The sequence below is a fragment of the Rhineura floridana genome, chromosome 3 (assembly GCF_030035675.1).
Source record: "Rhineura floridana isolate rRhiFlo1 chromosome 3, rRhiFlo1.hap2, whole genome shotgun sequence".
Lineage (NCBI taxonomy): Eukaryota > Metazoa > Chordata > Lepidosauria > Squamata > Rhineuridae > Rhineura > Rhineura floridana.
Genome location: NC_084482.1, coordinates 69254429 through 69276753, shown reverse-complemented (window position 1 = coordinate 69276753; position 22325 = coordinate 69254429). Strand labels below are relative to the sequence as shown.

At 43.1% G+C, this 22325-nt stretch overlaps 2 protein-coding genes across 3 annotated transcripts in view; one reads left to right on the top strand and one right to left on the bottom strand.

The window, feature by feature from the left end:
• The window catches only part of LOC133380025 (protoheme IX farnesyltransferase, mitochondrial), a 163087-nt gene that overhangs the window by 38678 nt on the left and 102084 nt on the right, over positions 1 to 22325 (bottom strand). The window lies entirely within an intron of this gene.
• LOC133381973 (uncharacterized) lies at positions 7515 to 11166 on the top strand (the record flags this gene model as incomplete). The annotated part of the gene is made up of 2 exons (XM_061621623.1): positions 7515 to 8069; positions 10576 to 11166. Coding segments are annotated over 2 exons (1050 nt in total), but the record flags the coding sequence as incomplete, so codon positions are not given.

Here is a 22325-nt window from a genome sequence, read left to right as displayed (position 1 = left end):
TGTAACAATTATCTCAACAAATGTGCTCTGAATATCTAGAAATGGGATTCTGGGAATGTATTAGTACACAACAGTACAGAAAATTGCATATGTATTTGAGACCTTGGTTTGCTAAGCTGTTTTTATGATTTTATCGATGCCTAGTTTCTGTCTTGAAAATTGTACTAGCTTGAAAATTCTCAGATTGTATTTTGATACAGACTCTATGACACTGTGATTTTTGGACATTTGCTTATACTTATGGATTCAACGATACCTTGACGATACTGTGAAATACCAGTTTCAAAACTTGAGTGTGACTGACAGCAGCATGCTGACTGCAGCATAAAGATTCCTGAAGATAACATTTTTTATGATGGCAAATTTCTGTATTTGAAACATTTGTGAATGTTGCAATTTTCACAACTGTATTTTGTACCCATATGTTAAACTTATTATATTTTGTTTTGTCTCTTTATATATCTAAGGTATTGACGATTTAGAGGACAACCTCCAATAAATCCACAGACTTAGGAACATAAGAACATAAGAAGAGCCTGCTGGATCAGGCCAGTGGCCCATCTAGTCCAGCATCCTGTTCTCACAGTGGCCAGCCAGGTGCCTGGGGGAAGCCCGCAAGCAGGACCTGAGTGCAAGAACACTCTCCCCTCCTGAGGCTTCCGGCAACTGTGGGAGCAAATTCCATAGTTTAACTATGCGCTGAGTAAAGAAGGACTTCCTTTTGTCTGTCCTGAATCTTCCAACATTCAGCTTCTTTGAATGTCCACGAGTTCTAGTATTATGAGAGAGGGAGAAGAACTTTTCTCTATCCACTTTCTCAATGCCATGCATAATTTTATACACTTCTATCATGTCTCCTCTGACCCGCCTTTTCTCTAAACTAAAAAGCCCCAAATGCTGCAACCTTTCCTCATAAGGGAGTCGCTCCATCCCCTTGATCATTCTGGTTGCCCTCTTCTGAACCTTTTCCAACTCTATAATATCCTTTTTGAGTTGAGGCGACCAGAACTGTACACAGTATTCCAAATGCGGCCGCACCATAGATTTATACAACGGCATTATGATATCGGCTGTTTTATTTTCAATACCTTTCCTAATTATCACTAGCATGGAATTTGCCTTTTTCACAGCTGCCGCACACTGGGTCGACATTTTCATCGTGCTGTCCACTACAACCCCGAGGTCTCTCTCCTGGTCGGTCACCGCCAGTTCAGACCCCATGAGCGTATATGTGAAATTCAGATTTTTTGCTCCAATATGCATAATTTTACACTTGTTTATATTGAATTGCATTTGCCATTTTTCTGCCCATTCACTCAGTTTGGAGAGGTCTTTTTGGAGCTCTTCGCAATCCCTTTTTGTTTTAACAACCCTGAACAATTTAGTGTCGTCAGCAAACTTGGCCACTTCACTGCTCACTCCTAATTCTAGGTCATTAATGAACAAGTTGAAAAGTACAGGTCCCAATACCGATCCTTGAGGGACTCCACTTTCTACAGCCCTCCATTGGGAGAACTGTCCGTTTATTCCTACTCTCTGCTTTCTGCTTCTTAACCAATTCCTTATCCACAAGAGGACCTCTCCTCTTATTCCATGACTGCTAAGCTTCCTCAGAAGCCTTTGGTGAGGTACCTTGTCAAACGCTTTTTGAAAGTCTAAGTACACTATGTCCACTGGATCACCTCTATCTATATGCTTGTTGACACTCTCAAAGAATTCTAATAGGTTACTGAGACAGGACTTTCCCTTGCAGAAGCCATGCTGGCTCTGCTTCAGCAAGGCTTGTTCTTCTATGTGCTTAGTTAATCTAGCTTTAATAATACTTTCTACCAGTTTTCCAGGGACAGAAGTTAAGCTAACTGGCCTGTAATTTCCGGGATCCCCTCTGGATCCCTTTTTGAAGATTGGCGTTACATTTGCCACTTTCCAGTCCTCAGGCACGGAGGAGGACCCAAGGGACAAGTTACATATTTTAGTTAGCAGATCAGCAATTTCACCTTTGAGTTCTTTGAGAACTCTCGGGTGGATGCCATCCGGGCCCGGTGATTTGTCAGTTTTTATATTGTCCATTAAGCTTAGAACTTCCTCTCTCGTTACCACTATTTGTCTCAGTTCTTCAGAATCCCTTCCTGCAAATGTTAGTTCAGGTTCAGGGATCTGCCCTATATCTTCCACTGTGAAGACAGATGCAAAGAATTCATTTAGCTTCTCTGCAATCTCCTTATCGTTCTTTAGTACACCTTTGACTCCCTTATCATCCAAGGGTCCAATTGTCTCCCTAGATGGTCTCCTGCTTTGAATGTATTTATAGAATTTTTTGTTGTTGGTTTTTATGTTCTTAGCAATGTGCTCCTCAAATTCTTTTTTAGCATCCCTTATTGTCTTCTTGCATTTCATTTGCCAGAGTTTGTGTTCTTTTTTATTTTCTTCATTTGGACAAGACTTCCATTTTTTGAAGGAAGACTTTTTGCCTCTAAGAGCTTCCTTGACTTTGCTCGTTAACCATGCTGGCATCTTCTTGGCCCATACCTTTTCTGATCTGCGGTATGCACTCCAGTTGAGCTTCTAATATAGTGTTTTTAAACAACTTCCAAGCATTTTCGAGTGATGTGACCCTCTGGACTTTGTTTTTCAGCTTTCTTTTTACCAATCCCCTCATTTTTGTGAAGTTTCCTCTTTTGAAGTCAAATGTGACCGTGTTGGATTTTCTTGGCAATTGGCCAGTTACATGTATGTTTAATTTAAAAGCACTGTGGTCACTGCTCCCAATCGGTTCAACAACACTTACATCTTGCACCAGGTCCCGGTCCCCACTGAGGATTAAGTCCAGGGTTGCCGTCCCTCTGGTCGGTTCCATGACCAACTGGTCTAGAGAATAGTCATTTAGAATATCTAGAAACTTTGCTTCTTTGTCATGACTGGAACACATATGCAGCCAGTCTATGTCCGGGTAGTTGAAGTCACCCATTACTACCACATTTCCTAGTTTGGATGCTTCCTCAATTTCATATCTCATCTCAAGGTCTCCCTGAGCATTTTGATCAGGGGGACGCTAGATCGTTCCCAGTATTAAGTACCTCCTGGGGCATGGTATCACCACCCACAACAATTCTGTGGAGGAGTCTGCCTCTTTTGGGGTTTCGAGCTTGCTGGATTCAATGCCTTCTTTCACGTATAGAGCGACTCCGCCACCAATACGTGCTTAGTACATTATTTTATAGGTGAGTACATTATTTTATATTGTTCAGTGAAAACAGATCAGGTAATTTGGTTTATTTGGCTGTAATATCCACGTTGGGGCTTAGTTTTCTCTCCTACTCAGTCCTTTTCCATTTAGGTGCCTGCATGCAGCACACTAACTTTTGAAAACAAAGGATTGATGCTGGCATATCACCATGTCTAGGTTCATAGTAATAGCTGCAGACACTCTTAAATATTTATGCAGAAAACCTTAAACTGACCAGGCCACTAGAAATTCATAATGAAGGCAAACTAGGAAATAAATTAATATCCAAATTCCACTGCATGGACAGGAAAAGGCCTAGGTCTCCTTTCAGCAGGATTTATAGCACAATATTCAGAGTGACTTTATCAAGTAGATTCCAATAAAATGTGTGAGAGGGCTCTTTGTGTATCTTAGCCTCTGGAATGCAAACTGTGCAGCAACGACTATGCTAGAAATGCCTAATTAAAGTGTAAGCTCTGGTATCTGACTTGCCAAGTTGATAATATGTAAGCTGTCCCTTGTTTAAAGGCCTTATAAACTCAACCATTTATAGAAGAAATGCACTTTTTACGTGACTTACTGTAAACAGAACTCAAGGTGCAAGCCATTTACTATCCCAGGCAGTTTGGTAATGGACTTGTTGAGTGGTGTCATTTCTGAAACCACTTGGAACATGTTGAATAACGGGCTGCTGTGGTGAAGTAAGATAAGGTCCCACTATTAAAAACAGAACTGAGTGCTAGGGAGTTGGATTGTCTTAAAACAAAATTTACAAACACAAATCTGAATAAATTTGACAGGCTCCATAAGAGCAAAACACTAAGAAAATGGCAGGCTCATCCCAGAGACAGGATGTATTGCTACCATTTCACAAAGCAGGATGGATATATTCTTCACAAAAATAATATAGTTGCCTATAATTCTGGCATACCATCAGATGCTATGAAACACCACTGGGGACTGGTTTTCCCCACTATAGGTTATACTCTGCTTTCGGATATACATCACTACAGTTGCAAAATCTACCTTCCCATCTGAACACTGCAAGCAGACAGATTTGTATGGGCTGCTATGTAAAAGGGCAGAAATAAAGACTGTTCAAATGAGATAGCTACTCTTACTTTTACATCCCTGTTCCTTGGCTCTAAGTCGCAGTTCCTCCTTGAAGTCCCAAGAACCAACTCAAAGAATATATCCTGGGGATATTACAGGCAACAGCTTTTCTTGTGTTTCAAAGTTCTCCGCAGTTCTGAAAACACAGATAGCTCAACTGAAGTGTTCACTATAACCAGGAGTACCTCCTGGGGATGACTAGTCACATAATGAATTTAAGAAACAGCACAATCATGCAGGGTAGAGTGTTTGCCTCTCTGTAATTATTTTTCTTTTTGAAAAACTGATTTATTTAGTGACTGTGTGGCAGTAATAAAAGTGGACTATATGTTTTGCTGAAAATCCTATGGAATTATATAGTACTCTACACTTAGCAATAAGTGATTACTATTACTAATGATTACTAATGATTACTGATTACTGTTACTAACATTTTTGTCATTGTACATTCTGCTTCTGAACACTTTCACCACTGATGTTTGTTCATCCAGATTAAACTTGCAAACAACTTAGTTATCTAAGGAAACTGGGTATTTGCATACCTACCATACTAACTAATTATTTTGGTTCTGTGCCACAATAGAGGGGAGTCTAGAAATCTACTTTCCCGTGGCTGGTTCAGAAGAAAAGGAAGTTGTCTGCCATTATTTCTTTTAAAAAATGGAATTGGCATAAATGGCACATCCCAAAAGGTCTGTTCATATTGGAAGTCATAATCAGAAGGATTATAGGATACAATTGTTGCACTCCTTCAAACAAACTAGGCTTTACCTCCTACTGTGCAGCTGACAGAGGAGGCTAAGACAACTCTATTACGAGTGCATATCGCTACTCAGTAGTAGTCCTCAGAAGCAGATGGAGGGCTATTTACTCAAATGCACCATGACTCCTGGCTTATACATGAGCATCTGGGATGTTTCCTAACGTGATGTGATGCACAATGCACTCAAATTTATCAACTGTCCCACATGCAATTAAAGACACTGATAAATAATTCCATGGCAAAGGCCTCACAGCTGAACTGAAAAGCAGCAAGCGTGAGGGGTCAAATGTTTCTGCAGGATTTCTATTTAACAAACAGAACTGCTTATAAAGGAATGTCTCTACTGAGCTGCTGCAGAGTTTTTTCACAGAGCAGTGAGCTGAAACAGTGAGCTGAAAAGCCAATGACTTCTGCAGCCTACATTTTAAGTGAAATAATTCTGAATGCATCATGCAAGTTGTATCTTGCATGGATAATCAAAGAAATGCATACAAACACAAAGCCATACATAGACCTCTAAAAAACAATATGCAGGCAACACAGTTTGTGAACATAAAACCAGAATTCCCATTGACCATAAACTATGTAATCAACAATGTGTGTTGGGAAAAAAGCTAGGCAGCAAACCATTAGTTCATCCTTGGGTTTTATCCTCTTTAAAGTGCATTCTAGCCTTAAGGATTTTTCCTTCATTGCATGTAATGTAGCTATCTGAAGCAGGGGTGTGAATGAGTGTCCTTCTGCTTAAAATGCAAGGGCAACATTTTCACGAATAATTGGACATGTCAAAATATAAAGCTGTCTTATTAAAATTTCTTGTTTACAACATTCAGGCAAGGCCTACTTCCTACTCTTCAGAGAAAACACATGGAGGAAAAGGAACTTAGTAGGAAAGAACACACTTGTTTTCAAACAGTTATATTAAAAGTTGCATACTTCCGAATAAACATTATTTGAAAAGAACACTGCTGTGGCGTCTCTTTAGAATGATTTTTTTTTCTTTCAAAGGGGAACAACTCTCCCTCCCGTCACATTAAACAAAAATATCTGCAACATCAGTTCTGGGCGTTATCCGGCAACTAGAGATGTAAAAATTTTGGAAATTTTGAAGCCATGTAAAAAAATGTTGTTTTTCTCATAAAAAAATGCAAGTGTTTGGAAAAATTGAAAAAATGCAGTATTAGCACTTTTAACTTGGTTTTCGCCAGACCTCCTCTCCACGAGACCAAGTTTGTTGATTGTATGTACTGGAGGTTGGGACCAAAGGGCAGTTTAGGAATTCTGCTGATGTACCACCCACCCCGCTGCACGGCAGACTCCCTGGCCGAGGTGCTCGAGGTGGTCGCGGCTGTACGGCTGTTTACCCCGAACTTATTGGTTTTGGGGGATTTCAACGTGCATGCCGAGGCCATTCTCACTGGAGCCCCTCGGGATTTCATTGAAACCATGACTTCATGGGAACTGCACCTAAGTAATATGGGTCCCACCCATGTAGCCGGCCATACCATTGACCTTGTATTTGTCGCGGGAGAGAAGGAAAGTGATCTGAAGATGGGGACTGTTTCTTCTAGCCCTGTGTCATGGTCAGATCACTACCTGGTGAAATTGGATCTCTCTGTGCCGCACACCCTCCGCAGGGGACAAGGACCTATTAGGATGGTCCGCCCCAGACGCATGATGGAGCCTATTGGATTCCTAAATGCGCTGGGTGATCTGGAGCTAACTGAAGGCCACCCGGTCGAAGCCCTGATGATGGAGTGGAATAGGGAGATCACTAGGGCAATAGACCGGGTGGCACCGAAACGTCCTCTTCTCCTGAATAGAACTCAGACTGCACCCTGGTATACACCACGGTTACGCAGTCTGAGGCAGGAAGTGAGACGACTAGAGCGCCGATGGCGGAAATCATGCACTGAAGGTGATCGGACACTGGTTAGAGCGGCAATAGCGGCCTACCAGCGGGCAACAAAGGCAGCAAAGAGGCAATTCTTTGCTGCCTCTATTGCGTCGGCAGAGTGCTGTCCCAGGAGGTTGTTCCAAGTGGTCCGAAGCCTGGTCGGTCCAGTAGTGCAGGAACCTATGGAACAATCAAAAGCCTCCTGTGACACATTTGTTAAACACTTTGCCGATAAAATCGAGCACCTAAAGGACAAGATTCCGTACGTTGTGGTTACAAGTAGGGGTCCAGAGGCGGCCAGTTGCAATCCGGTCTGCTGGGATCGGTTTCAGCCTTTTCTCTCTGATGAAGTGGACAAGGTGCTCTCTACTGTAAAACCAACCACTTGCTTACTTGATCCTTGCCCTTCATGGCTCGTTATGAGCTGTAAAGAGAGACTGGGCAATGGGATCAAGGCAATGGTAAATGCATCCTTGGAGGAGGGTGTAATGCCATTGCCCCTCAAGGAGGCAGTGATAAGACCTATTCTGAAAAAGCCCTCCTTGGATCCCCAAGATTTAAACAACTTTCGCCCAGTCTCCAATTTACCGTTCATGGGCAAGGTAATTGAGCGTGTGGTGGCAAAGCAGCTACAGACACACTTGGAGGAAGCAGATTATTTAGATCCTTTCCAGTCGGGCTTCAGGACTGGACACGGAACTGAAACAGCCTTGGTCGCTCTGGTGGATGATATGAGGAGGGCGTTGGATAGGGGAGAACATACCTTCCTCATCCTCCTGGACCTCTCAGCGGCTTTCGATACCGTCGACCACGGTATCCTGTTGAGTCGCCTGGAGGGACTGGGAATAGGAGGCACTGTTTTACAGTGGTTCCGTTCCTATCTCTCCGGTAGATATCAACGGGTAGTGTTGGGGGATGAGGTTTCAGACCCTTGGCCCCTCAACTGTGGTGTGCCACAGGGTTCTATCCTCTCTCCCATGCTATTTAACATTTATATGAAACCGCTGGGAGCCATCATCAGGAGTTTTGGGCTGCAGTGTCACCAATATGCGGATGACACGCAGCTCTACCTCTCATTTAAATCTTCACCAGAGTTGGCTGTGGATACCTTGTCCAAGTGCCTGGAGTCCGTAAGTGGATGGATGGGAGAGAACAGGCTGAAGCTGAACCCCGATAAGACTGAGGTATTACTAGTGGGGGACAAGGGAAGGTTGGGTGATTTTGACCTGATACTTAATGGGGTGAGTTTGCCCCTGAAGGACCAGGTCCGCAGTCTCGGGGTCATCTTGGACTCCCAGCTGTCTATGGAGGCTCAGGTTTCTGCAGTGAGCCGGGCAGCTTGGTACCAACTCATCTAGTACAGAGGCTGCGACCCTATCTTCCCATACATCTGCTCCCACGAGTGATACATGCCCTGATCTCCTCTCGATTAGACTACTGTAATGCGCTCTACGTGGGGTTACCCTTGAAGACGGTCCGGAAACTCCAGCTGGTACAAAACGCGGCGGCACACTTAATAAAGCAGACCCGCCGCCGCGATCATATCACCCCAGTGTTGATTGAATTACACTGGTTGCCAGTTGTATACCGGGCCCAATTCAAGGTGTTGGTTTTAACCTTTAAAACTCTATACGGTTCCGGCCCAGTTTATCTGCAGGAGCGCCTCCAGTATCACCAAATATGCTGCCAAACAAGATCAGCCTCACAGGACCTTCTCTCGGTCCCACCAACTAAGACAGCTAGGTTGGTGCGGACCAGGGAGAGGGCTTTTTCGATCGTGGCTCCCACCCTCTGGAACTTACTTCCCTTTGACCTTCGGCATGCCCCCTCCCTGCTGACTTTTCGCCGAGCCTTGAAGACCTGGCTCTTCAGGCAGGCCTATGGGATCTCTGGGGTGGGTTAGGTTTTACACTGTATTAATGTAAGATGGTCTTCAGATGAGATGTTATGATATTAATAATGTGATGATTATGTATATGAGCAGATTGTATTTTATATTGTATTTTATATTGTACGTCGCCCAGAGTGTCCGTTCAGTCGGACAGATGGGCGTCTGCTAAATAAAATTTTATTATTATTATTATTATTATTATTACTTTGTTACGGCTCTACAAGCTCCTGAACTGTAAGGAATACCTGAACTGTAAGGAACCTCTTTCGTTTTGCCAGTTTATGAGGAGCAGGCAAAAAACAATTAAAAAAACACAGAAGAAACCATCAACCTTAATAACAAAGAAAAATATTTATGTCTCCGCTAGTCCACCACAGTGTCAAGCAGACATAAAGCATCCATTCCCATAAAAAGAACTGAGAAAAAAAAGGGGGGGATATTCAATGAAACATTGTATTCATTATGCTAAAATAAAACATTCCATAATCCATTTTTTTCATTTTTTGGGGAAAACAAAAAACAAAAAAAGGCTTTGGAAAAAAACCTATTTTTCCCTCCTGAATTTTTCTCTTTTTTTTCTGGGCCTTCACATCTCTACCGATCGGTTTCGGCTTCTCCCTTCTGAGGATGTGGACAAGGTGCTTACAACTGTGAAGCCTACCACTTGTCTAACTGATCCTTGCCCATCGTGGCTCCTTATGAGCTGCAGAGAGAAATTGGGCGAGGGGATTAAAGCGGTGGTAAATGCATCCTTGAAAGAGGGTGTAATGCCATCAGCCTTCAAGGAGGCAATTGTAAAGCCCATCCTGAAGAAGCCCTCCTTGGATCCCCAAGTTTTCAATAACTTCCGCCCAATTTCGAATCTACCATTTTTGGGCAAGGTCATTGAGCGAGTGGTGGCCAACCAGTTGTCAGCACACTTGGATGAAACAGATTACTTGGATCCATACCAATCGGGTTTCAGGACTGGTCACGGAACTGAAACAGCCTTGGTCGCTCTGGTAGATGATTTGAGGAGGGCATTAGATAGGGGAGAATTCTCCTTTCTTGTCCTCGATCTCTCAGCGGCTTTTGATACTGTCGACCACAGTATCCTTTTACATCACCTGGAGGGATTGGGAATTGGAGGTACTGTATTACAGTGGTTCCATTCCTTTCTCTCCGATAGGTATCAACAAGTAGCATTGGGGGAGGAGGTTTCAGACCCTTGGCCTCTCAACTGTGGTGTGCCACAGGGCTCTATCCTCTCTCCCATGCTATTTAACATTTATATGAAGCCGCTAGGGACAATCATCAGGAGATTTGGGCTGCAGTGTCATCAATATGCGGATGACACTCAGCTCTATCTCTCGTTTAAATCTTCACCAGAGTTGGCTGTGGAGACCTTGTCCAAGTGCCTGGAATCCGTGAGTGGATGGATGGGAAGGAACAAGCTGAAGCTGAACCCCAATAAGACCGAGGTGCTGCTTGTGGAAGACAAAGGAAGGTTGGGAGATGTTGACTTGAAGTTCAGTGGGGTGAGTTTACCCCTGAAGGACCAGGTCCGCAGCCTTGGGGTTGTACTTGATTCCAGGCTGTCCATGGAGGCTCAGATTTCGGCAGTGAGTCGGGCAGCCTGGTATCAACTACACCTCATACGAAGGCTGCAACCCTACCTTCCTGTTCATCAGCTCCCACTGGTAGTACACGCCCTGGTCACCTCTCGTTTGGATTACTGTAATGCGCTCTACGTGGGGTTACCCTTGAAAATGGTCCGGAAACTACAACTTATACAAAATGCGGCGGCTCGACTACTTATGAACAGTCGCCGCCGGGATCACATCACACCAGTGTTGTTCGATCTACACAGGCTTCCAGTTGTTTTCCGGGCCCAATTCAAGGTGTTGGTATTAACCTTTAAATCCCTATACGGTCTCAGCCCAGTTTATCTTACGGAGCACCTTCAACGCCACCAATTATGCCGCCCGACAAGATCAGCCACACAGGGCCTTCTCTCAATCCCGCCGACAAAAACAGCTAGATTGGCGGGTACTAGAGAGAGGGCATTCTCAGTGGTGGCCCCCACACTCTGGAACTCCCTCCCACAAGATCTCCGGCATGCCTCTTCCCTAAATACATTTCGTACAGCCTTAAAGACCTGGCTCTTTCAACAGGCCTTCGGGATTTCCGGGGAGGGTTAATTACTAAGATTGGAATGCCTCCTACCCTGTTTTAATATTATTGTCTGCTGCTGTATTGTTCTTATATTGTTTTTATATTGTATCATTGTATTGTATTTTATCATATTATGTTTTAACTGTTGTACGTCGCCTAGAGTGGCCATTGGCCAGATAGGCAACACAGAAATTAAATGTATTATTATTATTATTACCAGCAACAAATATTTAACAGGCCAGCAATATCTGAAGCATAGTAATATAGAAAGCTGCCTTACACTAAGTCAGACCATTGGTCCATCTAGCTGAGTACTGTCTATAATTACTGGCAGCAACCCAGGATTTCAGACAAGGGTGTCTCCCAGCTCTACCTAGAGATGCTGAGAACTGAACCCAGGAACTTCTGCATGTGAAGCAGATGCTCTGCCACTAAGCTACAGCCCTTCCTCATCTTCTCTGAACTAAGCTGTGCTTAAGAGCAACCCAAGGCATTTAAATGCATAAGAGGTTCAGAAGTTTGGGCTGCTCTTTCCATATTGCTGTAATGATGGAAGATACTCCTGTCTGAAAGTCTCTGCTATGCTATGTAGTTACTGAGGACATGGAAACATCATTTTGGACAATGCACTGGCAACCCTAGTGTTGCACAACAAAGAATCAAGGATTTGACATAGAAGACCAAAGGTAGGGCTTTGAACACTCAGAAGTGACAGGAAAAATGAAATATGCAGACAGTCTGCAGAGGAGACTTTCAGTTATTAGGACTACAGCTTTTGAGTCCTTTCCTGGTTCTTGCCTAATTATCTGAAATTATGCAAAAGTTTGGATACTGTAATTTGTGCAAATTATATATTTTGGTTGGCTTAAAAAAAGGAAAACAAAAACTGCATTAACAGATTCTGTGTGCACAAGGCAGTTTTGGGTCAATTGGCAAACCTAGCCACATAGCAAACCTTTAACCTAAGGCAACTTTCAAAATCAGATTGTGATATGAAATACCAGAAATGGGAGTTGCCTGTTCAAAAGAAAAAAGTCATCAAGCCCAAGATACTGCCTTTCTTAGGTGATTACATGGACAATATGGACTAATTGGACTAACTACATAACAAGACTATGAATTGTCCAACTGCTCTTTCAGACAAACTGAAAAATGTCTGATAGCAGCCAATCTGTCTTACATAAAACTGAAATCTCAACATACTGAGAAATAAATACAATCCAGGCACTCAATATCTGTAGCCTATTTAAACAAAATACCATGCTACAATAGCAATGCTTCAAAAATTGTTGTGCTGTTTTCTCGTGATTTAAGCCTGTAAGCCACTTTGTTGAAATTGATAGACATGGAGGACAGAGAGCCTTTTCTCTCTCTGAATTGCCACATTTTGGTTTACTAGAGGCTAAAGTGGTCAGGCTTGACACTTGAAGCTATAAATGCCAATTTGTGGAAATGTTCTGATTTTAACAATGGCACCAACAGTTATTAACAACTGTGAGATGCATAGAGATAGGTCTCAGAAAACATCAACAACCAGAAGTTGGTAATTGTTCATTGCCTACAAGATGTGATTATAAGTTTTATAACAAAACTCTAGCATAATTCTGTTAGGAAATCACACATAATAAGAATCATGTATCAGGATCTATGGCTACATAGCACCTCCTACATTTTTCATCTTTTTCACAAATGAGTTTATCAAAACACACTGGGAAATGGAAGTGATAGTCACAAATAAATTCTTCAGTACAAATTTTTCCCACTTAATTACCATCATAGGGCCTTATCAAGTTGCACTGCCATGCTCACAACGCGTCTGGTTGGATGACACCACTACACTCAAATTCTTGAGATATTTAGCTCTCATATTTAAGAAAACACAGTGCATTCTTAAAAGTGGTGGATGGGAAGGGTACTTCTCAATAAGAATTTACCAGTTCTGTAGGTGCTGAATGCAGTTTGCTTACAATAAAAATAAAATATGGTTAGCGTTCAGTTTTAACATAGAGAAAGTCAAAAACCAAAATTCCTCAATTACATGATCTCTTAATAATTGTTTGAGGAAGCCAGTGCAAATGCTCTCAGATCTATTTTCTTCTGTCCACCAAAGGAGAGAAAACCATAACTAGAGAGCACTTCTTTCTCACTGAAAGAACATCACTATGACTGAAGAAAACAATACAAAAGGGATGGTGATAGTATAGGGTAGCTTCTCAAACTTCCAGTGTAGTTAAGGAGTCTTGAAGTTTGGTACATATTGCAGTGGAGTGCAGAAATAAACAATCTGGTAAGACTATTGGTTGAAAAAATAAAGAAACGTAAGGTTTATTACTACTGGGAAATAAAGTAATTCTGAGTACAGGCATACATGTGGCCATTGTAGAGCCATGAGGCTTGCACTCACAGACCCTATCTCTGACTAACAAAGAAGGGAAGAGAGAGGAAACAAAAGCCTGAGGAAAAACGAACAAGTAATTATCAAAGAAGAAATTGGCGTTATTTGTTGCAAGTGTTGGTGCTTTATTCCCAACAAGGAGAAACTCTAGGAACAAGCTCTATTAGCTACAATTAAAGTGGCTATTGTGTGTAAACTGCTCAAAAGTTAACTATAATTTATCCTACTAGCACTCTGAATGTGTCAACTGATCTACCCAGAATTAGAATTATATAAAAAAATTAATCAAATCTCAGTACTGTTAAGGAAGAATCTGCTACATATAAGGCCCAGAAAAGAGACCACAATTATTAAGTGCTCAGATAGTGCTGGAACATTACACACAAACCGACATCTGAACTGGACCCAACTTGATTTAAAGCAAACTTGGGAGTGAGGAGGGGAGCGTAAAGTGTGAAAAATGAGCAGGAAGGAAGAACAAAATCATTAATTTGCTTTACTTGCACTCCCCAGCAATGTCTTGGCTCCACTTGTTCCCCCCCCCCAGCAAGTGTTACTTCTATTGTTGGAGTATCATTAGAAGAAAAACCAACAAGGCAAAGCAATTTGTGCAGGAAGAAAGCACCATCTACCCACCCTGCTGTGATTTGGCACCCTCTTCAGATTTATATTAAATTGGTGGCAACTCAGCTTGTACACAGAGGAGTTCTCAAAACATGGCAGTTGCTAAAGGTTTTTTTAAAAAAACACACAAGGAAACTTGGGGGGGAAAGATACAGTAAGCCCCACTTTGCGGCGCTCTGCTTTGCAGCGTTCCACCGATACAATGGTTGTCAATTGCAGAAAGCCCCGCTCCTATGGCGCTTGTTCCACTTTTACGGCATTTTTCGGGCGTCGGGTGCCATTTTAGACAATGTTAGTCAATGCATTCCACCTTACGGTGGCAGTCCAGAACGGAACCAGCCGTATGAGTGGGGCCCTACTGTACATAGACTTAGGGTGTGATCCAACATTGTACAAGCAGACTTCTACTTGGGCGATGAGACTTTCCTCCATGCTTATTTTCTTGTTCTTCTATTCCCAATCAGGTTTTTATAAGTGCTTAATATAGCAAACATGGTTAATGCAGATCATGAAATTAACTGAAGAGCAACAACAGAGCCTGCACAGTAAAAACTAAGGCAAGCCATCTAAGGCTTGTACAATAAAATGTACAAAAATTTAATATAACATTTTAAATATATATATATTTTAAAAATCCTCCATACTAAATTAAAACCTCCCATAACTATAAATAAGAGAAAAATCAACTCATTTGAAATGTGGTGTTCAAGGAGAGCTTTGCGCATACCATGGACAGCGAAAAAGACTAATAATTGGGTGTTAGAGCAAATTAAACCAGAACTGTCACTAGAAGCTAAAATGATGAAACTGAGGTTATCATACTTTGGACACATCATGAGAAGACATGATTCACTAGAAAAGACAATAATGCTGGAAAAAACAGAAGGGAGTAGAAAAAGAGGAAGGCCAAAGAAGAGATGGACTGATTCCATAAAGGTAGCCACAGATCCTCCGTGGCGCAGAGTGGTAAGCGGTGGTAATGCAGACGAAGCTCTGCTCATGGCCGGAGTTCGATTCCAACGAAAAGAGGAAGTCGAATCTCCGGTAAAAGGGGTCGAGGTCCACTCAGCCTTCCATCCATCCGTGGTTGGTAAAATGAGTACCCGGCATATGCTGGGGGGTAAAGAAAGGCTGGGGATGGAACTGGCAATCCCACCCCATATATATGGTTTGCCTAGTAAACGTCGCAAGACGTCACCTTAAGAGTCGGAAACGACTCGCACTACAAGTGCGGGGACACCTTTACCTTTAGCCACAGACCTGAACTTACAAGATCTGAACAGGGTGGTTCACGGCAGATGCTACTGGAGGTCCCTGATTCATAGGGCCGCCATAAGTCATAATTGACTTGAAGGCACATAACAAGAAAATAACTACAAATAAAAGATTACACTATTGTTAAAATGTAGGGCATGTACCCCTATCTAAATACACTAATTCAAACAAGTTTAAATTTGTTTTAATGCTGAACAACAATTTTAAATTCAAGAACCTGAGTATAAAGGAATCAAGTTGTTTGTTTTCCCCCAACAGGAATTTTAAAGAGTGTTGTATGAGAAGGGAGATATACAGACATGCTGAAATGATGGATAGGTAACAAAGGTGCATTCTGTGTTTACTTTCATTATAAGCTGTTTTTTACTGCCATCAAGTCAGCTGTCTGAGGGAAGAGCTGTGTGGCAGGAGCTGCCCTGTTCTCCTGGCCTGGGCATTGTCATCTGTCTGCTCCTGGATCTGATCTGATCTGATCTGATCTGACCTCTCTCTCTCTCTCTCTCTCTCTCTCTCTCTCTGTGTGTGTGTGTAATATCAGTACAGTAATAATTATAAAAACACACACTAAAGCCCGGATTGACTAACTGTAACATCAGTATCATTAAGCTGCCCATATGTCTGGCAGAATAAGAACATTTTTACCTGACACCAAAATTACAGTAAAGTTGGTGCCAGTAGTGGGGAGAGTTTTCCAAAGAGAGAGGGATATTACAGAGAAGGCCCATTCTCTGTTCATTGCCCTCCATGCTTCTTTTGGAGTTGGGGCACAGAGAAGGGCCTTAGACAATGAACACAGTGTCTGGGTAGGTTCATATAGGAGGATATAGTCCTTTTGGTTGAGGGTCCTGTGATGTATTGGGCTTTAAAAGGTCAAAGCCAGCAGTTTAAATTGAGCCCAGAAACCAATTGGTAGCCAGGGCAGTCAGGCCAGTGCTTTCGATAACAGTCTGGCAGCTGCCTTGTGCCCAGGAAGGTTGGGGGGGAAACCAGAGCAGATTTGAAACCCAGAGCAGAGTTGGTGGTGGGGTAGTGAGGGGAAGTTATGCTGTTCAAGTGGAAGTTGTTCAGTGTGCACAATGACTATGTTGGATACAACCCATACATAGCAGGGCTAGACTTGGAGCATAAAGAAGAGCACCCAATTGGCAGAGCATAACTATATCACAGGCTGAAGCTGGTTTCAGAGTCATTCACTCTGACAGAGAAATGTCAGAGTAAGATGTCACAACAGAGAAATGCAGACTGGGCTATTTCAAGTCTTTGGGCTGGTATACCTTCTTCGGGGTGACTTTGTTCAGAGAAAGCACAGACTGTCAAGAAAATCCTATGGAAGTACAACTAAAACAGATTTTGACAAAGAGACAGGAAGGAAAAATACCTAAAAAGAAGTTCCCTAAAAATTTGGAGATTTTAAAAAAAGGCTTCCAGGAACCTCTAAGGGGGATGATGACACGTATGTGAACATCTGGAGGAAGTGAGCTCAACACTAAGGGGCCCATACACAACAAAGCAAAGGGCCCATCACTTGCTGATTTGAAGATAGCATCAAAAGGCTTGTGAGAAGGCAGCCAGAGATTATATAGCCACAAGAGTGGCTGTACACTATGGCCAGCATGGATTATTCACATTACGCCATGTTAAACCTCCCCATGCCATTCTGCTGTTTCCCATAAGATCATTTCAAAACAGCATCTTACAAAACTGATAGTCCTGAACTCAGAAATGCTTGCTTAAAAACCCTCTAGGTTTTCATGGCGATACACAAAACACTCAGAGAGAATCCAGGCTTTAAAGTATGAAACACGAGTAAAAAAATCCAGACCCCTATTGGGACTTTTTTCTGTCAATGGTTAAGGTGTTGGACTACGACCTGGGAGACCATGGTTCAAATCCCCACATAGCCATGAAGCTCACTGGGTGACCTTGGGTCCATCACTGCCTCTCAGCCTCATGAAAACCTATTCATAGGGTCACCATAAGTCAGAATCGACTTGAAGGCAGTACATTTACATTTTGGTCTCATAATTCATTGAACTTAGTTAAAAATCAGCCTTCTCCACAGAGTACCTATAATTCTTTTATTGACCTTGCCCCATACTCTGACCTTCAATTTCATTTAAAATTTTAAAAAAATGCATGGATGATTTTTAATTAATTTAAGAAAATTAACACTGGAGTCTATGATAGCGCAGACATGCTCAGTCATACATTCACTGGCGATCACTCATGGCTGAGTAAGATTGTCTTCCAGGGTAAGGTCTTTAACAGTGGGTCCATAAGTGACTGTGGAGGCCAATTCTGGATCAGTGAGGACATAGGTTTCCAGATGGAAGAAGGTCACGATGAGGATTTGCTTGACGTGCCTTCCACTTAGCTCGTTTGTCCCTTTCACCCTGTACTCATGCTTCTTCAAAGTCCATAGCACCTTTGATAATGGCTGACCTCCAATTGGGACACTCATGGGCCAAGGCTTCCCAGTTCTTGATGCTTATCTTACATTTTTTTAGATTAGCTTTGAGAACATCTTTAAACCTCTTTTGCTATCCACCAATATTCTGTTTTCCATCCTTAAGTTGGGAGTAAAGTAGCTGCTTTGGAAGACGGTGATCAGGCATTCGAACAACATGGCCAGTCCAGCGAAGTTGATGTTGGAGGATCATTGTTTCAACACTGGTGGTCTTTGCTTCTTCCAATATGCTAACATTAGTCTGCCTACCTTCCCAAGTAATCTGCAGAATTTTCCGGAGGCAGAGTTGGTGGAATCTTTCAAGAAGTTGGGAGTGGCGTTTATAGATGTTCCATGTTTCACAGGCATACAGTAAGGTCGGTAGTACAATGGCTTTGTAAATAAGCATTTTGGTCTCCCTGTGAATATCCCGATCCTCAAACACTCTATGCTTCATTCGGGAGAATGCAGCACTCGCAGAGCTCAGACGATGCTGAATTTCAGCATCAATGTCAGCTTTTACAGACAGATGACTGCCAAGATAAGAAAAGTGATTGACATTCTCCAGTGTCGCACCATTAAGCTGGATTGATGGTGTTACAGAGGGATTGGTTCGCACTTGCTGATGAAGCACTTTGGTTTTTTTGATGTTAAGCAAGAGGCCAAGCTTTTCATATGCTTCTGCAAAGACATTTAGGATAGTTTGAAGATCTTCCTCTGAATGTGTGGAGACTATATTATCATCAGCATATTGAAGTTCTATGACAGAGGTTGTAATTACCTTACTTTTTGCTTTCAGCCTAATGAGATTAAAAAGCTTTCCATCTGTTCGATATGTGATTTCCACACCAGTGGGAAGTTTCCCCTCAACAAGGTGTAGAATCATGGCGATGAAAGTAGCAAGTAAGGTCGGAGCAATGACACATCCCTGTTTGACGCCTGATCCCACTTTGAATGGATCACTCTGAGAGCCATTGTTATCCAAAATTGTTGCCATCATGTTGTCATGGAGGAGTCGCAAAATATTCACAAATTTATAAGGGCATCTAATTTTCAGAAGGATGGTCCAGAGAGCAGTTCGATTTACAGTATTCAAAGGCCTTAGTCAGATCAATAAACGCCATATACAGAGGTCAATTTGCTCCCTGCATTTTTCTTGAAGCTGTCGTGTAGTGAAGATCATGTCCACTGTCCCCCTGGAAGGGCGGAAACCATTTTGGCATTCAGGGAGGATGTCTTCTCAGATAGGTAGGAGGCAATTTGTGAGGATCCTTGCAAGGATTTTACCTGCGGTAGCTAGAAAAAACATGCTTCAGTAGTTCCCACAATCTGTTCTATCACCCTTCTTTAAAAGGGTGATAATTATGGCATCCCTAAAGTCTTCCGGGATCTTCTCCCTCATCCAGATTTTTTCGATGAGCTTATTAAGTTGTTGTGTAAATTCAGGCCCACCTTCTTTAAAGACTTCAGCAGGAATCCCATCTGGTCCACTAGCTTTGTTATTCTTCATTTGATTAATGGCTTTACTGACTTCATCCAAATTAGGGGATACTGTAAGCTCATCTCTAATTTGTTGTTGCAGGATTTGCAAGAAGACCTCATCAGCCACAATAGAGTTACAATTAAGGAGGTTGTGGTAATGCTCTTTCCAATGCAGTGCAAAAGACACTTTGTCCTTTAGAAGTTTGGTACCATCTAGTGAACGTAAGGGATTTGTATCATAATTTGTTGGTCCGTAGATGTCCTTTGTGGCATTAAAAAAGGCCCGTACATCATGAGCATCTGCAAAATGCTGGATTTCTTGAGTTTTCTTTATTCACCAGGTGTTCTTAAGTTCTCTAGTTCTTTGGACCTCAGCCTTTGCACTGGCATAGATGTTTTTCTTAGCAGCACAGTTAATGTCTTTTTGCCATATCTGGAAGGCTTTCCTTTTCTTGTCAATGATATGTTCAATCTCACTATCATTCTCATCAAACCAGTCCTGATGTTTCTTAGTTTGGTATCCAATAGTTTGTTCACATGCCGCAATAATGGAAGTCTTCAGTTTAATCCAGTGTTCCTCAACGTTTTCAGGGCGTTCCTTAGGTAGATGTTTCTTGAGAGTTGTTTGAAAGCAGGCTCGCTTAATAGGATCTTGAAGGGCATGGATGTTCATTTTACGCCTTGGTTTTCTTCCTTGGAGCCTATGTTGAGGAACAATATTAATGGCCATAGTGGATCGAATTAAACGATGATCTGTCTAGCCGTCATTGGCACTCGTCATGGCCCTAGTGAGGAGTACATCATGACGATCTCTGGCATGGACAATGACGTAATCCAGGAGATGCTAGTGCTTCGACCGAGGGTGCTTCTATATTTTAAATTTATCTTTCTGGCGAAAGAGTGTTTGTAATAACAAGATTATGCTCTGCACATTTAGTCAGAAGTAGAATTCCATTCAAGTTGCTATTGCCAACTCCTTCTTTCCCAATGATTTCTGGCCATAAATCAAAATCACACCCAACTCTTGCATTGAAATCGCCCAGGAGGATAATTTTATCCTCCTTAGGTATCTCTGATAAGATGGTGTCCAGCTGGGTATAAAAATTTTCCTTGATGACTTCATCAGCATCTAATGCATAAGCACTTAGAACCGGAGAGTTGAGAGCCGTTCATTAATGCCAATAGGAACTTCTGACAAGAGCTTCACAAGATCATTTTTAATAGCAAAGCCTACTCCATGTATTCATTGTTCTTGTTCAGGCAGTCCTTTCCAAAAGAAGGTGTAACCTCCTTTTTCTTCCTTCAGTTGTCCCTCTCCTGCTCTTCGAGTTTCTTGGAGTGCTGCTATGTCAATATTAAAACATCTCAACTCCCTCACAATGATGGCAGTCCTGCATTCAGGACGTTCACTATCTGTATTATCCAGCAATGTCCGTATATTCCACATTCCAAAGTTCATTTGTCTTTTGCGACCGCTAAGTGGTGACCCCACTGCACGCGGTGATCCAGTCAGGAGAGATGAGGCAGACTATGTTTAGGGGACCTTTTCTAGCTCCCTCCCCATACGGGGTGAGCAGAGTGGATCCTGAATAGGACTGCTCAGTCGTTGTCGGAAGGCAGAGCTGGGGTCCCAATCCCGGGGAGCTGGATCCCAGAGAGTTGGGAGAAGAGTATTCGGATGGATGGCAGAGGGAAGGGGGAGGAACTTCCCCCCTTTGGAGTGAAGACGAAACAGAGGAACTGCCAGTGATAAGGTTGCTTAGCAAGGGGGAGCCTGAGCCCTCCCTGGACATTCTCACGCCTCCCCCTATTTCAGGCTCAGAGCAAGAGGGGAAAGAGGGAGGGCTGCTCACATCCGAAAAGCGAGGAGGCAGTTTACCATCAGCCCCTCCCCTATCCCCCATCCTGGAATCGCAAACTTCAGAAGAGGAGGGGGTGATGCTTCCCCCCTCACCGCGCACACGCAGACAGCTGAAAAGACAGGAGAGAAGGGGGGGAAGGCGGGCAGTACCTGAGGGGCAGTTAAGGAGGAGCGAAAGATTGCACGCCCGTTTGGCCCCTTCTTAAAGAACAGGCGGGAAGAAGTCCCTTGCTCTGTCAACTTTCTCCCAATGCCGCAGGACCTGTATCCCTGTATTGCTTCATGAGAAAACGCAGTCTTTGTTTGGACATTACCCTAATAAAACACGAATTAACTACAGCCGTTGGTCTGGTTCCTGAGTCACATCCTGGGCCTGACAGCTTGACAGAGCCACCTAAATCACCCTCAACGCTCTCTTCACTTGACTGGGACAAGATGTCAAAGGGAGCAGCGGGGGGGACGAACCCCACTTCTGAGATGGAAGAAGTGGAACTCTTGAGGACTAAGGTAGCTGATTTGCAGACGGATGTTCAAGCCCTGCTAGCAGCAGTCAAGGCGCTGAAGACGGATAATCAAACCTTGAAGGCCACGATAGACCAGATGCGAACAGCCCCTCCAGCTGCCGTAGTAAAGGTTCCCATTGGATTGCCCCCAAAATACGCGGGACAAAGTGATCAGTTGGCAACCTTCGTGGCTCAATGTGAGTTATATCTGGATGTCAGGCACACGGAATTTCCAGACGATGGGGCTAAAGTAGCTTTCGTGATTAGCCTCCTGGAGGGAGAAGCTGCAAAATGGGTGACTCCGTATCTCGTGAGAAAGGATACTGTCTTAGGAAGGTACAGAGGATTTATACAGGAGATGACCGAGATGTTTCAAGACCCGCAAAGGGCTGAAACAGTAGCGCGGCAGCTAGGCGCTCTGAAGCAAGCTAAAGGGACTGTTTCCGAGTACACTAACGCTTTTAAAATTCTGTCCCAGGAAACTGGTTACAATGATGTCGCCCTGATGTTTATGTACCGGAGTGGATTAAATGCTGAAATCCTGGATGAGTTGGCCAGGACCTCCCCCCCCGCTGACCTACCAGGGCTCATCCGGCTATGCCTACAGATAGATCACCGGATGGAAGGAAGGCGCCTGGAAAGGAAGCAGGAGGTCCCGAGATACTCAGCCTCGGCATCTCGCAACAAGACCCTTC